This window comes from Colobus angolensis, unplaced genomic scaffold (genome assembly GCF_000951035.1).
Source record: "Colobus angolensis palliatus isolate OR3802 unplaced genomic scaffold, Cang.pa_1.0 Scaffold207, whole genome shotgun sequence".
Lineage (NCBI taxonomy): Eukaryota > Metazoa > Chordata > Mammalia > Primates > Cercopithecidae > Colobus > Colobus angolensis.
In genome coordinates this window covers 1,142,828-1,159,993 of record NW_012115233.1, presented here as the reverse complement: position 1 = coordinate 1,159,993, position 17,166 = coordinate 1,142,828, and the positions used below count along the sequence as shown (strand labels likewise).

At 44.2% G+C, this 17,166-nt stretch overlaps 1 protein-coding gene across 1 annotated transcript in view; it reads right to left on the bottom strand.

Moving 5' to 3' along the window:
* Positions 1 to 1,606: 1,606 nt before the first annotated feature.
* WWOX (WW domain containing oxidoreductase) overlaps positions 1,607 to 17,166 on the bottom strand; it is a 1,140,828-nt gene continuing 1,125,268 nt past the window's right edge. Inside the window, exon 9 of the mRNA XM_011942139.1 lies at positions 1,607 to 2,652. Within this exon, the coding sequence (XP_011797529.1) occupies positions 2,464 to 2,652 (189 nt within the window). The 3' untranslated portion in view covers positions 1,607 to 2,463. The remainder of the gene's footprint in view (positions 2,653 to 17,166) is intronic.

The window sequence follows — 17,166 nt, the reverse complement described above, 5'->3', positions numbered from 1 at the left end:
CAGTTCAAGGTACTGCGGCCAAATTGTGAAGAAAGCAGACAAATTTCATGGAGTTTCTCTTACAGGGGGTAGACAGAGAAAAGAGACACGTAATGTGTACGATAATATTAAGTGTTGTGGGAAAAAAATGGAGTGGAATGGGAATGGAATGACACTATGAAGACAGGGATAACATGTGAGCAGAGACCAAAAATCAGTAAGGAAGAAAGGCATCCTGGTTTCTGTAAAGAAAGTGTTTCAGCAGAGGAAACAGCAAATATGCAGCCCTTGAGTTGGGAGTCTGCTTGGTGTGTTTGAGGAACACAGGAAGACTAGAGTGGCTTCCAGTGGATGAGGAGAAAGTGCTGGAAGTTGAGATTAGAGAGGTAGCTGGAGACCAAATTATAAGAGAATTAGGGTAAAAAAAAAATTAAACTTAGTGTGCTGAAAAGCTGCATCAGTTAGCTTTTGCTGAGTGTTTGCTGAGTAACAAGTAATCCTGAAACTTAGTGGCTGAAAATAACAAACTTTTACTGTATTTTGCAGTGCTGTGAGGTAACTGTGGAGTTTCTTCTCTGAATTGGCACAGCTAGGGCTGGATAGTCTGGGATGGCCTCACTCACATGTCTAACTGCTGGATGTCCGTTCTGGGTGCCACTACATGTCTCTCGTCATCCAGCAGGCTAGCCCTGGAGCTGTTCCTATGATGGAAGTTGCAGGGTTCCAAAGAGCAGCAAGGAAAGGCAAGCCCCAGCGCACAGCACTTTCCAAATTGGCCAAGGCCAGTCACATGGCCAAAGTCAGAGGTCATATGGGAGGGGTAATCCCCTCCAGGTGTAGACGCTGAGAGTGGAGTTCTGATGGCTGCTTTTGCAAATGACAATAATGTCTGAAAAGTGACTTCATCTGATTCATAGTTTCAAAGGTCTTGTGGTAATAAGGATTACGTAAGGGAGACTATAGCCAGATGGGAAGATGTGGCCAGGATATGGGCCACTGGAGAGCAATGGTGTTTGTTTGTTTGACTGCTGTGCACCACAGATGCAAAGGCACAGAAGTTCATGACAGTGCCTGGCCTGAAGCTGCCATTATCAGGAGGGGGAACAGTGACATCCAGCCTCCACACCTTCCTGGTATTTCAGCAAAAGCATTCTCTCTGTCTTGCCAGGGTGGACTCATGTGCTTTCTGGAACGGGCTGGAAACCATGGTGTCCATGAGATGGGATGCGCAGAGAAGAGCCTCTGCACAGCTCCCATTCTCAAACATAGAGATACCCACTAATCACTAAGTACTTGCTAATTATAGGGGAGCAGACCATTGAGGACTAAAATAACTCACTGTAAGTAATAACAAAACATCTTAAGGTGAAATGAAACAATAGTCATTTTTCTTTTCTTTCTTTAACAGAAAATATGATGCTGGCATGCTAATCGCGTGAGACAACTTGGCCCACGGACAGCCACAAAGCACAAAAACAAAACACAAACTCAGAGAAGAAACAAGAATCGTGTTTTCCTGGCATCTACGAGAAGCGCTTTATTTTTCCTCTAGATTTCTTTTCTAAAAAAAAAAACAAAAACAAAAAAACTGAAACATTTAAAGAAACGGTACAAACTTCAGGTGATCATCTTCAAGCATGTTCTTTTATTAAGCATAGGATGAGAGGCACGGCAGGAAGTTTAAGCAGTATGTGAAAGCAACAGAACTGAGACTGTGACTGACGGACAGAGGGATTAACTTTTTATTCTCCGCCCCCCAAAAGATCCTGTGTATTCTTAAGTACACACGCTTCCCTTCCTGCCTCTCAAGGTATGTAAGGAATGATCTGAAAAATGTGTTACAAAGAATTTTTTGTATAGCATTGGCGAGGGAGTCTGTGACAAGTACTTTGCCACCTGGTAGCTCTGCGTATTCTACTCCGTCTGGGTGTCACCGCCATCCTGGCTGGCTGGGACAAGGTTCTGGGATTTGTCTCCCCAGCAGTTGCTAAACTGGCTCGGGCTTGGTCAGGATGAATGAAACAATTATCTCCTGGATCATTGCAGCAAGGAGCAGTGAACAGTTGCTTTTTCTTCCCTAAGTAGGAGAAAGCCAGCCCCTGGCTGCAGTGGTGGCCGTGGTGATAGCTGGATGGGACGACGGGACCTCAGGCTATTCCACAGTAAAAGAAAGACAATTGCTGGTGCTTCTCCAGGGAGATAGGGAACCTACATACCAGCCAGGTCTTATACTTTCAAACAGGCCACCATCAGAAAGCAAAGAGACCTTAGGCCTAGCCCAGCCCCAGAAAAGTGATACTTTACCCCAGGAATTCCCTGCTTCCCATTGGTACTTAACATTTTTCACTCTGTTGTGACTGCTCTTATTTCCTTCACTGTTGCGGATCTGTGTTGGAGGGACATTTGGAAGGAGCCCAGCTCTGGCACTTGCGTGAGCGGGGACACACAAGGCGGGTGTCTGCGCCCATCCGCTCCGAGCTCCTCTTAGCCAGACTGGCTGCCAAGCCGTTCTTGGATGAGCCTCTCACTGAGTGCCCACAGGGCCCGGGCCGTCTCTTCGCTCTGTGCTTCTGGCGAGGGCATGCAGCGGCAGCAGTTGTTGAAATACATCCCTCCCAGACCCTCCAGTTCTGGGGCAGCAGCACAGTACACGGTGGTGGCAGCTCCCTGTTGCTGGAAATCCAAGAAGAAAGACAAAAGTTTTAAGAAAAGGAACAATGAAATGACATCATTTCAACTGCCTGGGCATTAGCGAGCCTCCCCCTCGTGGTTCAGTTTCAGCTGGATCTTGGCACAGCAAAGGGTACTGGGCTGAAAGCACATGACTGTAAAAAGCATAATGTGAGTATCCTGGAAAAACGAGTTCATAAACTCCGCTTGTAAAGCTGGTGTGACTTTTGACACCTCATATAGGAACAGGCTTGGAAAAGAAATACACATATCAATACGTCGTGGCAGGCGCCTCTTCCACGCAGAGGAAAAGATGGTACCTTCTGAACGTGCAAGAACAAATTCACCCAAGCCCTCGACTTCTCCATGTATCTATAATGTAATTCGATAGCAATCGTTTGAAGAATCTTCTGACCAACCAACCACTCTTAATTATGGTCCATCAGGTAGAAAACCCACAGATCATCCCTTTCTGCTCTGCCCACGGTGCTGCTAGGGGAAGGATGGGCAATGCTGTGTTAAAACATTTAATGCACACACACACACATACTCCTCACCATACATCCATACCTAGCACAAATACATAACACATTTATTAATTCATACAGATACAGTGAAAACCTTTTTCTAAATGTCGTATTTGTCCCAGATTTACAATGGGATCATGGGTAAGGGGGTACATTTCTTCCCAGCCCACTTCAAAATGTAAGTTGCAAAGAGTGCAACTGATGACTTTCATTCACCTTTTGAGTAACAGTTGGGGCTGGGGCTAGGGATGTGTGCACTGATGGGGCATCACATCATCCAAACTGACAATACTGTCAGGGATGCTGTAAAGCGGGCAAGAAATCACTTTGCTTTGCAAGCCATAATTAAAAATAATAGGCTGCTGTTCAAAGGGAGACATGGTTGGCACGTCTCTAATTTAAAACCAATACAGTTTATCTGGCATCTTATGATTATTTATGTGTTTCACAGCTCTAACTGCATCCACTAATTTGCAGCTGATAGGGAGAGGGGTTGCGAGAGAGGACCCGAAAAGGTAACTAAAGATAAGGTCGCCATTACTAGGAACACAGTAAGGAACTGTGATTGTGGGGGAAAGAGCTTTCTGACCCCACGCAAAGCTTATTTTCTGCCCCTGCAGGGTTTACATTGTGACCATGAATGGTGTTTACTGGAGGAGTTTCCCTCAAATGGTTTTGCTTACAATCACTGTGCTTGCATTCCAGGATCCCTGGGAGAGCCGGGTCCATTCTGAGAACTAGGGTCCCGAGAAAGGTGTTATGATGTGAAGAACGTGCCACACGGCAGACTTGGGTTTGTTTGGTTTTAGCTTCTTCAGTGTCAGGGTATGTAGTCACATTGGAGTTGGTCTGAAAACTGGTCAAATCTCTGGGAAGGGTGGGGCCCGTGAGTGAGACGAAGACTTGAGTTTTGATAATAACTGGCTGCTTGACGATACTGGCCAAGCCCCATTGGTCCTGAATTTGACATGACTTGAACTTAATTAAATAGCAACTGGTTTGTTACCTCCCCAATCTCCTTCCATTACCATGCCCACTCCAAAGAGCCAGATATTATCCTGGATTCTATCCTGGCTTCAGCTGTTTCTTTTCCCATTGATCTGTGTGGCTCAAGTCTAATGGAAATGAGTTCATGTCATCCAAATTTCCTTTCACTGAATTATTATTCCTAATAACCCTGAGCTTAGCACCTGGCACATTTATCTAAACAAGTTCAAGTGGTTTATCTGGCTCTACTGCATCCCATGTGGGGAGAAGGGAAGCAGAAGGGCCTCTAAAACAAATTGGAGAATGGAGATGCTCATCCAGCTAACTGGAGCCAAATATCAATTTGGTCTGGAATCTTAGGCGAGTTCTGGTGGAGATGGTGTTTTGCATCAACTTCCAGATATCTGTCATAGATTTCCATTTTACTTGGCAGCTGCCCAAACCATCAGAGCGGCCAAGTGACTTGCCCTTAACTCCTGAGTGGTGGGAGAATCCAGCTCACTCATTTCAAGTCCAGCCTCCCATCCCCTCTGCCACAATGGTTACACTATTCAGCATTCAGTCGTATGACCGACTGGCCTTTCACTGTTCTGCCAATTGTGAGGAAAAACCAAAGCAGTCCACTTGGGAAAGCAAAATGCAGAATTCTTACTAACCTGATAAAATATTTTGCCACTATGACCTTCTGTAATGATATCACATTGTACTTTTGCATTATTGGAATGGTATTTTTGCAAAGAAATCCTGCAGTCCCATTGATTCAGAATGCCATTGATGCAGGAGCTGGGGACCTACCTGTTCCTTCCATGGAATGTAAAGGCAATTACAACTGGCTTCATTTCATGCCAACCTACATTTGCTTACAATGCTGAGAGTCATACATTTTGGAAAAACCTAACTTTTTATCCGGAGATGGCTTTGATTCCTTTGCCTCTACGCTTGGGGTGATTTACTATCTAAATTCCATCACAAGTGGCCCTGGCTTTGTAGAATACAGTACACAGGAGGGGCATCCGACAGCAAACACCACCTTCTCTACTCCAAAAATTCGCAAATTCTCCTTCTCAGATTCATGCTTCGTGCTGATGGGTACTCACTCTACTTTCCTCCCTTGCTGGACAATTAACTAAGCAGTAACAATATCTTGTGGATCCCATGCACGCCACCCCTTTGGTCTCTTGGAGAATGCTCTTTTCAGCTGTACCAATGGCAACCTCTGAGTGACATCTTTATATGATCAGATGTGACGATAGTTTAGTAACAAGTTCTCATTTTTGGCTCATCAGCTTTTCGGTCTGCATATCATCAGAACAAGACCGAGCCACATTAGTGAAATCTCAAGAGTAAACAAGCCGGTACTGCCGATACAAGAGAAAGCATTTTTAAACCGATTAAAAAAAAACGTTTTTAAGGAGCACTTCAATCACCATCAGATGACTTTCATACCAGTTTTGGGGGCATCAGTTCATAATGCAGAAAAGACGAAAGAGTCATCTAAAGGAAATAATGTTAACAACTCTGTTATAAAATATCCGAAGCAATGCCTTGCTAGTTGTCACCATTGCTTACTGATGCATTGTGATAAAATAATACTACTTTGACATACAAACAACTGGCTGGAGCTACGGGTTCCCCTAAAAGATTTTTTTTTTTTTTTTTTGAGAATCATTTATCAGAAGTCTGTAGATTGTATACGGTAGCTAATCATGGGAAATGGGGGAGGTGTGTCTATCCCGCAGCAACGGCAATGAGTTAGGGTGTTGACGACGCAGGACTGAGAATTTCTGGGAAGCCCACTACAATCTTTAATCATGCCCGAATGCCATTTCCTATCTAGTCAAAACATTTGTGAGCTGCCAGAGGAGAACTGTGCAATCAATCTTGATAGTGTATGTAAAATTACCCAGGACTCTTGTTTGGGATTAAGTTAAGAGTATCTTGGTAATAAGGATTCATCATTCTCTTTCAAAAATCATTTGTCAGATTTGTAGCACAATCTTCAACTACAGAAAGGTGGGATTATAGAAAGCAGTTGCTGTTTATTTATAGTGGAGGCCCTCAGATCTAAATTATCCATGCTTCCAAAACTCGGTGTTGGGATGAAAATGTTAAGTAGCTGCTTTTCATCAACATTCATTTGATAACCGCTAGCCATCAATTTATAGTTGTCAGCACAGAATACAAATGAATATTGACTCCTTTAAAGGAAACGGTACAGAGGTTTCTGATAAACAATATACGGCAAAGAAAAAAAACCCACATATTGATATTTGTAATGCATTGGTTAGTACTCTAATATAATACAGGGACACATGTTACGCAAGGTTTTGTTTTCAGGTTTTTCTATTTTAAAATGCATGCTTATTTAAAAGAAAGACTCGATTCCTGTCTTAAAGTACTTCACTGTGAGATATATAAGAAATAGACACACTATCATGGCCTGTCTATATATTCAATGATTGCGAGAGAGTAGATGTTCTAAGATCGCTTTCTTACAGGGACACGGCACCGCCAAGGCTGAATTAATCCACTTATGCAAAAAGTAGAGGTATGAAAGGAACACACCCTAGAAGTTAGATTAGGCTTGGAACACCAAGGGCAGGGAAGGAGAACAGCCCTTTTGAAGGCGAGCAGTGTTTCCACGACTAAAATCCCAGGACAAAGGTGATCGGAAGTGAGCAGGTTTGGCTAAAAGGAAAGACATGTACCTCTTCAAACCCTGCCTACTTCCATTGTTCCTCATCTGGTGTCTGTTGGGTAAAGCAAACACTTTCCAAATGCAAAGCCAGCCACCTTATCCAGTGACTCTCTGAATACAACACTAGGCACAGAATCATTTATCAGAGAGCTACTGTGGTGGAGATGAGGGGGTGAGCCCTCATGTCATGGGTGGAATGGATGGCCATCCATTCCCTGTCTCCCAGTAACTCTTCCCCCAGAGGAGTCTATAACCACTCTCCCAGAACGGTGTAGAGGTCATGTCCAGATACCTCGGCGACTGGGATACAGCCATTCCTCACAAACAATTACAACTTCAATCTCTGGAAACACAAATGAAAGCAAACTGCTCCACAAGGCCATGTGTTCCCTACTCGCTGTCCAAGAGCAATCTTTTTAGGGGACACATTTGCCACGACTTCCATTAGTTCATAAAGTAACGCAGCCTCTACAGGAATGAGGCTCATGGGCCTCCCTGGCTCGGTGACCGCACCAGTAAGTCACCCTCTTCTTCCACCGTGATACTTCTGTAATGAAATTATACAATTCAGTTTGGAATAAGTGGTAACCAACGAACATGCCAACTTCCACCAAAATGATGGGAAGGAGCGGAAGAGAGCAGAGATGTCTACTCCAAAGACCTCAGCTCTGCAAACTGCCCGGCTTTTTCAGTGAGTTGCAGCCAACGAGGACTATTCAAGTGACCACAAGGACTAGCGTTTATTGAGAGGTTACGATTCGCCAGACTCTGTGCAGAGAGCTTGGTAAGCATTGCCATCTAACCCTCACACAGCTCTATGAGCCAGGGACTGTATTCCCTTTTATAGAGAAGCCTACTCGGTATCGGAGATCAAAAGCAGCTCGTCCAAAGCCACACAGATAATCACGTAGACTGAGTGACTTCAGACTCCGTGTCCATTGCTACATGAAACCTGCTCCCCAAATATTTGACACAAATATTTGCACGTAGCCCATTTCCTCATCGATGTCTCTCACAGGGCTCTGGCTTCCTATGGCCTTTCTGCCGCCTTCTCAGCCAGGCCACGTCTGGCCACGAGGTGATGCCCTAACGTGGCCTAAAATGAAATGTGTGGGCTGTCGTGTGTTCGCCTGAGAAATATTAAAAGATTTTTTTTTCCATTGTTGATTTAGGGAGCTAAATTGAAATGATATCCACTTGGATGAACGAAAGTGAAGACTCAGCACCACCTCGGATGATCCGACAGCAAGTGACCCTTACTAAAACGGTTATCCGATTCAAAATGCCATCTCCAGGTGCCAGATTTGCCGAACTAAGGAACCTACTCTTTGACGATAGAATTTTTTCAAACCACGGACATCCCAAACAAGTGAAATGGACACAATCTCCATCTTATCAGTTCCCACGCATGCAGGTGCGGGTTCCAACATGTTTCATTAGGTTCGCAGAGAAAATACTGATCCACCCCGCGTACTGCCCCTCCTCCAGTGATTCCTCACAAAGTCATTCCTGACTCCCACAAAGGCTTTCAACAATCCAGGCCTAGATACATGCAAATGCTTCCTGTAGGTATTGAAATGTAACTTTCTTCCTAAGCCTTTGGGAGTTTTGCTAACTCACAGGCTGTACCTTAACCTTTATCATAGAAGAGGAATGTGCTCAATTTCCCAAACAGCAACAGTGAAGATGATCAGGAAAGCAAATGTTTGTTTTCAGGCTTTAAAAGTGTGAGAAAGTGTTCTGGAGGATCCATTTCGATCCCATTCCAGCTCTCAGCCCTCCAGAAGAGAACATGCCCTCCCTAACAAAATAGACGTGGATGATGTGTTTGGATATTCATCTTTTGCCCACAAGGAAAAAAGTTTCTTTGCTAGAAACAGGTTCACAAAGGTAGAAAAACCTCAGACTCCTTTTCGGTTGCCTCTCCCGTGACAGGTCAACAGTGTCATTTCCCAAGTGACCCTGGGGACAGTGTCTGAAGGGGGCACGATGGCCGTGGCACAGAGTGAAGTGCCAGCCCATCACCATAAATGCAACAGGTTCAAGCACAGACCACAACCACAAATTACAAGGGACACCTTGAGAGAAATGCATGCGGGGGAAGAGTGCCATGCAGCTTTCAAATGACAGCCACGTGTTCACAGGCTTCTGTTCAGAGAGAACCTGTGAGCTGTCCTGGGGCCTTTCCTGTTAGCCATGCAGGTATCCCAAATATGATGCCCCCAAATCCGAGTCTGGCTAAAGGGAAGTATCATACAAAGGCCACGCCATTCTCCCTGACAAAAGACATGAATTTCTTGCAAGATCACTAAGGAGTTTTAAGAGGTTCACTTGAAAACGAGAGTAGAATGAGTTGGAAAGCCAGCAAGAATGTGGCTCTTACTCCTCTGTGAAATATTTGCAGGAACGAGCCTGGAGACCAGCAGGTTCAGGATGGAAAGCTGGAAAGAATTCTTTCCTAAAACTTAAGTTTTAGAGAAAAATAGGCAGCCAGTCCCAACCCTCCAAAGGCGTCCAAAGCCATGTTTGTTCTGGGAAGGCCAAGGCATGGGAGGATGTTAACTTGGGCTATCAGCAGGATTGAAGGGCAGGGTGACCTTGGTACGCTGTCAGGGCCTGTGTTTCCAAGTTGACAAACTGTTCTGAGCTTTTCCATGAAATGAATGAAGCCTTTTTCATACCTCCTCCATGTTCCACAATTCTTGCCATCAACGTTCCAAAGGATCTGTGACAGATTGATGTCTAGTCTTAAAAGGGACGAGTCGTAACATTCAGAATTATTTTACTTTCCTGAGACCTGCTGTTATTGTGAGACCCAAGACATGCTTTGCTGGGGTTGGGGTGAGGGTACCCCTAACAAGGGAAGGAAAAAGAAATGGCTTCAGAGCAATCCATGTGGGTGACTGCATGCACGCTTGTTCCATCTTCCATTTGTGCCTGCCCCAAGTGTTCTAGAACTGACTGGACCTGAGAGCTGTTTCATTAGAACTAAGAGAAGGTATTGTCGACGATGTCTTATATGCATGGAAGAATTCCCTGGGCATTCCCTCTGATGCCGCCTGCTCCAAGAAGTTTCTTTTTGAATGGGGATGAAAAATTGCATTGGGGTATCCACTCTTCCATGGTTAGTTTGAAATGGCCAAGCGGAAGTGCCATAGAAATTTGCCACCAAATGGGAATTGAACAATGAGAACCCTTGGACACAGGAAGGGGAACATCACACACCGGGGTCTGTTGTGGGGTGGGGGGAGGGGGGAGGCATAGCATTAGGAAATATACCTAATGTAATTGACGAGTTAATGGGTGCAGCACACCAACACAGCACATGTATACACATGTAACAAACCTGCAGGTTGTGCACATGTACCCTAGAACATAAAAAAAAAAAAATTTGCCACCAAAATAAGCATCTAACTGATAGTGTCATCCTTCTACATGGAACAAATCTGATGGCATGTCACTGAAATTTTCCAACTCGGCCACCTTGATGCCCGTGCTGAAGGACTGCTGAGTGTTTATAAGAGATCAAAGAAGATATTTAGTGTATGTTTATTTGAAACATTTTACATTTTTACTCTACTTCTTTAACCTCTGTTATGGTTATTGCTAGCTCGTGTACTGCGTATAAATGTATGCATCTGTATTCGCCATGTACACTGAAATAAGCCTTTGAAATTATTGACAGGCAGAATTAATGAGCTCAGTTCTAATAGCGCAAAGAATATCTTCATAGTACAGGTGAAACAAACAGCTTCCCCCTTCCCTTCTTCTGCACAGAATGGCTCTACGTCTTTTAGAAAACCAAGTAGCTGGCTGTTTTGTGAGCAGGTAGGATTTCAGGACAAACCACAAACAAGCTGTTTGTTTAGATTTTAAGGTTGACAGTTCGTTTGCACATATGCCCCTTAAGTATTCTATAACATAGTCCTGAAAAAGCACTGAAGGAAAAAAAAAAACACAAGGTCTCTGCTACGGCCACATCATGGTAAGGAATTAACTCTTAACTCTGCCTTCCAGAAACAAATTAAGAGGATGTACTTTGCAATCATTCAGATCTCACAGGCAGGCCCCCAATGTCCAGCCCCGCTATTTCAAATCGGGCATGTCTGCGTTAGGTGAGTGGATTTCCATAGAGAGCTCACTGGAACAGACCATTTCTCAGGCTCCAAGACACTGGCCTTGTTAATATTTCATTTAGAACATACTGTGGAGAGCATCTCATTTATATTACTTCCATAATTAATGGTGATAGCTTAGGTACTGCCTTTACAGAGAGAGATCTCTTCACAGTGGTCGATGGGTAATGAGAAACAATAGATATTTCATTCACCAGCAGCGTGTTGCTAGTTAGTAGGAAATGATCGTGTATGCTGTTGCTTTAATTGCCCGGGTAAATAATTCTGCCTCGGTGTTAACATTTTAAAGCACTTGATGCAAATAGACTAGAAACAAAACAAACAAAAAAAAATTAACCTTGATTATGCAACACCTTAGCATAGAAAGTTACAAAGGTATGTCTTTTTAAAGTTTGCATTCTATCATGCAAATATCTAAATATGCATGTGCTGACTACTCATCTACTGTATTTTAGGAAATACAATTAGGCTGCCTTCCTCTTCCCCTACGTAGACTGTAAATAACTGTAGATCTTTCTCTTGTTTCCCTATGTAAATATATGTAAATACTAACAAGCTATGCATGCTGCAATTCTAGGCAATTTCAGGTACTTTTATAATATGAAGGCATGTATTTGAACTCCTTTGTTAACAGAGGGGAAATAACTCTCTCAAACTCTTTAAAGCTGAATAGAAATTAAAGATTTCTTCCTAGACTGTTGTGGCTTCTATTGTTTGCCTTGTCTTGCCGGAATGGAGTGCCCCACTCCAGCTCTGACCTTCTCCCAGGAAAGACACGCAGCACACACAGGCCCGGGAACAGTGGTGGAACTACTTGGCTTGGGCTTTTTCATACTTTCTTTGGGTTTCCTGAAAAACATCTAGAATCACAAAATAGGTTTCTTTGCATCCTTCTAGCAAAAGAATCTCGATGGAATGTAATTCCTATTTGTTGTTCCCTTACTGTGTGCCTTGTATCTCAAAACACTACTGAGGGTCCCATCATTTCCATCTCAACAATACAGAGACTGAGTCAGATCAAGACCAATGACAAAAGTGACAACACTACTAAATGCCACCGAAGACCTCATTCTTTCCCGTATGTAATAGGTCAGTAAACTACTTCTGCAAAGGGCCAGAGATTAAGTTTAATTTAGGCTCTGTGGCCTATATAATGTCTGGCACAATCACTCAACTCTGCTATTGTTGTGAAAGTGGCCACAGACAATGTCTACCCCAATGAACATGTCTGTATTCCAATAAAACTTTATTTATAAAAAGTAGGCAGTGGGCCAAATTTGGCCGGCAGGCCATAGTTTGCCAATCTCTGCTCTATACACAATCAAGACTCTTTTTAAAGACTGATAACATTTCCCTTTTTAATTTGTGTGTTTGATGGAGCATGGAAATGATCTGATCAAATGACAATTCTCCTTCTCTTTCCTGCAAGTGTCATGAAATAAACAGGTGAGCAAAAATGAAATCACCTGAGCTTATAAAACAGGCTGCCTTCCTCTGACAAATTACACTGCCAGGTTTCAATTTAGTTATCTTTTTGTTTTCATAAATAGGGATGGAAGAAAAAAGTCTGAAAGACAAAAGTGAAAAAAAAAAAAGAAAAGGAAAAAAGTAACTGAGCAACATTTACTCTTCAATGAGAGGAAGGAGGCTATTACCTCAGGTATCCATGGAAACCAAGCAGCGCATAAACTTTTTAATGGTTGGAAAACAGCGTTTGCGTTTGAAGATGTTTTTCCCAAGTATGATGCTTCAGTGTAAATGCATTAATTGACAGTTTCCTTCGGGACTTTTTTATTGAAGTTTCCAAACTCAATTTGATGGCACAAGGGACTCTCTGGAGCCCTTGAAGAATGCTGCAAAGTTAGGTCTTTAGAAAACCGAGCCAGCTCAGGCAACGTGTACAAATCCAACTCTCTTGCAAAGCAAGTGGAGAAACAGATCTTATTCCCTGTAAGTTTCCCATTAAAAAAAAAGAAAGAAAAGAAAAAAGAAACGCTCTCTGTTCAGCTAGGGAAAGGAGAGGCCCTTTCTAACCTCTCTCAAGCGAGAATCAATATCATCTCTTCAGTCCTGGAGGGAACTGAGAAGCAGCAGGAGGAAGAAAGATCCAGCTATTTTTGCAGATGGGGTGGCAATGTGGGATGGTAGGAATATCCCCTGTGCTGAAGCCAGAAGTCCTTACATTGGAATCCTGTCTTTAACACCTGTGACAAGCCACTGAGCCTTAGTCTCCTCATCTGGAAAGTGGACATAATAATATACCCTTCATGTGGTTCTTGTAAGGATGAGTGATAACATTTGGCCATTTCCTGGGCACACAACAGGTACTAGTTCAAAAGCAGCTATAACTCTGATTATTACAAGTTTAAAGCCGCTATAACTGATTATTACAAGTTTAAAGAAGGAAACATACGCATCAAAGTACAGATGAAGCCTGCACCTCCATTTTGTGGGCCTGCCATATAGAGACTTGCTGTCACCTGGCCCCAGTACCTCTCCTTTAGCCAGATCACCGAGCCCAGGTACAATATACACACAGAGGCACTCGTCAGTCCTTTCACCATTTCTAGATCTCCCTTCCAAATCATCCTGAGTTTTTCATGTCTTTGTCCCAGGAGTGTGAGGCTTAATAGCTGCTTAGGGACGATTAGTCTAATCCCAACTGTAATGGCCAGAAAAAACGACGACGGTGGTCATGATTGCTGGTCACTGAGAGTCTCTTAAGTGCCAAGGACCTATTATTACTTCTGATTCTCACAAAAGCCTCACTTCCCACCAGGCAGGTGTTACTGTAGTGAGTGGAGACAGAGGCTAAAGGAGGTGAAGTCACTGATGGCCAAGCAACGGGGCAGTGCTGGAACTCAGATTCAAACTGAGGTCTGGGTTCAAAACCCATATTCTTGTTGGTGTGTAATGTTCTGACTCCATATTCTATACCCTTTGTAGCACCCCAGAATCATGCATACATTTGAAAATCTGGCCTCAGATCTGAGAAGGGGATACACGTATTTCCTGCCGGAGCCATTTGATCCCTCTGATGGCCAAGCCCCTCTCCACAGACCATCAGGGACCTTTCTCCTCCTTTCTGAGCTCCATTTCTAGGGCCTAAATCCCCGGCTTCCCACCAGGTCTCTGGGGGATGTCATGTGATTTTGAACAGTACAGCCCAGAAGAGGTCTACGGTGCCTTCCCTACAGTGTTCTCTTCTGCAAATTGCTCTTCATGCAGAGGAGGTCCTGAAGGCTGGCAGGGCTCAGGTTAGGGACTTGGCATTTGTGGGTCATCCGGCAGCAACCACCAGGGCAGTCTCATGACAAGCCGACTGAAGTTGGAACTCTCCACCCCCACAGTTTAGAGAAATGATTAACTCATGACAATGGGGTACACCAAGGAACATCTTATTCTTTTCCTTCCCCCCGCCCTCTGGCTGCCACACCTGTTAGGATTCATCCTCTTAGAAATGCCTGGCAAAGGGAAGGCGCACAAATGCACCTTGCTACCCAGGGAGGTGTCAGTGAGGAACACAAGCCAGTTGTGGAGCTCGCCCTTGAATTGTCAAGGGGTTGAAAATCTGTCCTCTCCCAGTACACCCTCTGGATCCCTAATCAAATTACTTTACAAGGCAGTCCTTTTCCTGTATGAATCCCATGCAGGGGCCAGGATACCTTCTGTGGCACGTTCTAGGTGGCAAGGTGGAGAATTTTAGCTGAACTCTTCCAAGAGCCCACAAAGTGAGTACAGTCTCACTGTATTAATAGGAAAACTGAGTCTCAAGCAAGTAAATGACTTCATCACATAATTCTCTTTGATTCAGTTTTGATTTTGTGCCACCTGGCAGCCTCCTGCTAAGAGATTCGTGTATCTTTAATGCTTTCTGTGAGGGTCCACCCTATGCATGACAGATCCTTTAGGGGGAATTCTGCACACATTATCCCCAGTTAAAGACAGGGAAGGCCGGGCACCATGGCTCCACAGCTGTGATCTCAGCACTTTGGGAGGCCAAGGCAGGTGGATCACTTGAGGTCAGGAGTTCGAGACCAGCCTGGCCAACATGGTGAAATACCATCTCTACTAAAAATACAAAAACTAGCCAGGCGTGGTAGTGCACACCTGTAGTCCCACTTACTTGGGAGGCTGACACAAGAGGATCGCTTGAAGCCAGGAGGTGGAGGTTGCAGTGAGCCAAGATTGCGCCACTGCACTCCAGCTTGGGTGACAGAACGAGACTCCATCTTGAAAAGTAAAATAAAAAGGGGACTGAAGCCCAGAGTTTTTTGCCTAGGTCAAAGAGCAAGTGACAGAGTTAGGAGCTGAATCAAATCACATGGCTCTCGACACCCAGTCTCAACAACTGTGCTGTAATAAACAGGAACATGTTCATAGGAAGCAACGCGGGAACATAGCATACCTCCAGTTCACTAGATTTTGGGCCATCATCATAGTGACCTTTCAACAGCAAACAATAGCAAACATTTTGTGAGGGTTCCTGGTTCACATTAACCGTTTGACGGGTACTATTTACAATAATTATAATATTATAATATTTCCATCTAACCAATGTGGAATCGAAAGTCCCAAATGTTAAGAAACCGGCCCCAGGTCACACAGCTACTAAGTAGGGGTAGGCGAATATGGACCTGTGTCGTCCATGCCCTCGACCCCACTGCTACTAAGCATCCTGAGCCACAGAAATCAGACCCTCACAATGCATTTGTCGCTTAGCCAGTGGTACGATTAATGTCTCTAGTTACATTGCTCCATCAAGGGGTACCTCAGACTCTTGGGTGTGACGTTAAAACTGCAGTGGAGGCCAGGGCTTCAACTGCCCATGGAAAAACAATAACAGGGTGATTACATATGTTGGTTACTTCAACCTCAAACCAGTGAGCAGAGGATGCAGCCATCCCCATGAAGGAGCAAAAAAAGTGGGGGACGACTTATATTCTTTACTTGTTTTTAATTTTACTCTTTTCTTTTTTTTTTTTTTCCGAGACAGAGTCTCTCTCTCGCCCAGGTTGGAGTACAGTGGCACAATCTCAACTCACTTCAACCTCTGCCTCCCAGGTTCAGGCAATTCTCCGGCCTCAGCCTCCCAAGTAGCTGGGATTACAGGCACATGCCACCATGCCCAGCTCACTTGTGTGTGTGTGTGTGTGTGTGTGTGTGTGTGTGTGTGTGTTTAGTAGAGACAGGGTTTCACCACGTTGGCCAGGCTAATCTCCACAACTCCTGACCTCAGGTGATTCACCTGTCTTGGCCTCCCAAAGTGCTGGGATTACAGGCATGAGCCACCACGCCCAGCCCATTTTCTAAAGCTTCTCTTGTTCCCCAGATTTTGGTACATGACCAGTTGATTTAAACTGTTAGGCACATACGGGCAGATTTAGAACTGCCCCAGATTTGAGTTCTCCTTAACCCCTATGCTTTCCTAGGGGCTGAGAAACATAACTTCCTGCTAATTGGAAAGTGAGAGCCTTCTATCAGGACACAGGATCCCTGGAGTCCACGCATCAGCCGCTTCCCATCATCATGGTGGGATGAATACTACCCTTGGTCCTGGGTGTCTGTGTTTTCAATACAATCCATAGGAAACATTGGGAACAAATAAATAAATTACCCAGTGATGTTTTCTGGCATTACAGAACCACCGTTTTAAAGTGATCAAAAAGCCCAGATTATCACCACAACCACCCATGTCTGGCAGTGAGGAATCTAATGAAACGGTCTGAAAATTAAAATTTACTTTCCCATGAATTGCTTTGCTTAAAGGACACTTGTGTAAAAAGCAGGGTTGGTGACAGTGGTGTACTAGTAAATGTTTAAAAACTGGCTCACTGGAGGGGGACGGTGCTGGGGGTGGGTTTGATTCACAGTATCTGCCAATTCCCATGGTATAAATACTCTCACCATAACCCATTTCAAGCTATCAACTGAATGCAGAGTTGGGAGGAAACGTACACACGCAGCTCTTGGCAGCTGCTGTGGTCCTGTTCCAGCAGTCCCTTGGTGATGACCTGTGGAATAAAGCTGTAAGAGTTTTTGAGGAAGATCATGAGATATGACAAAACAGCTCAGGACCTCAAGGTCATAAAACCATTGGGACGTGGCAGGCACTGTGGGAATGTATAAACCCAAAGCAGCTTAGGGTACTTGGAAGATAGAATGGGAC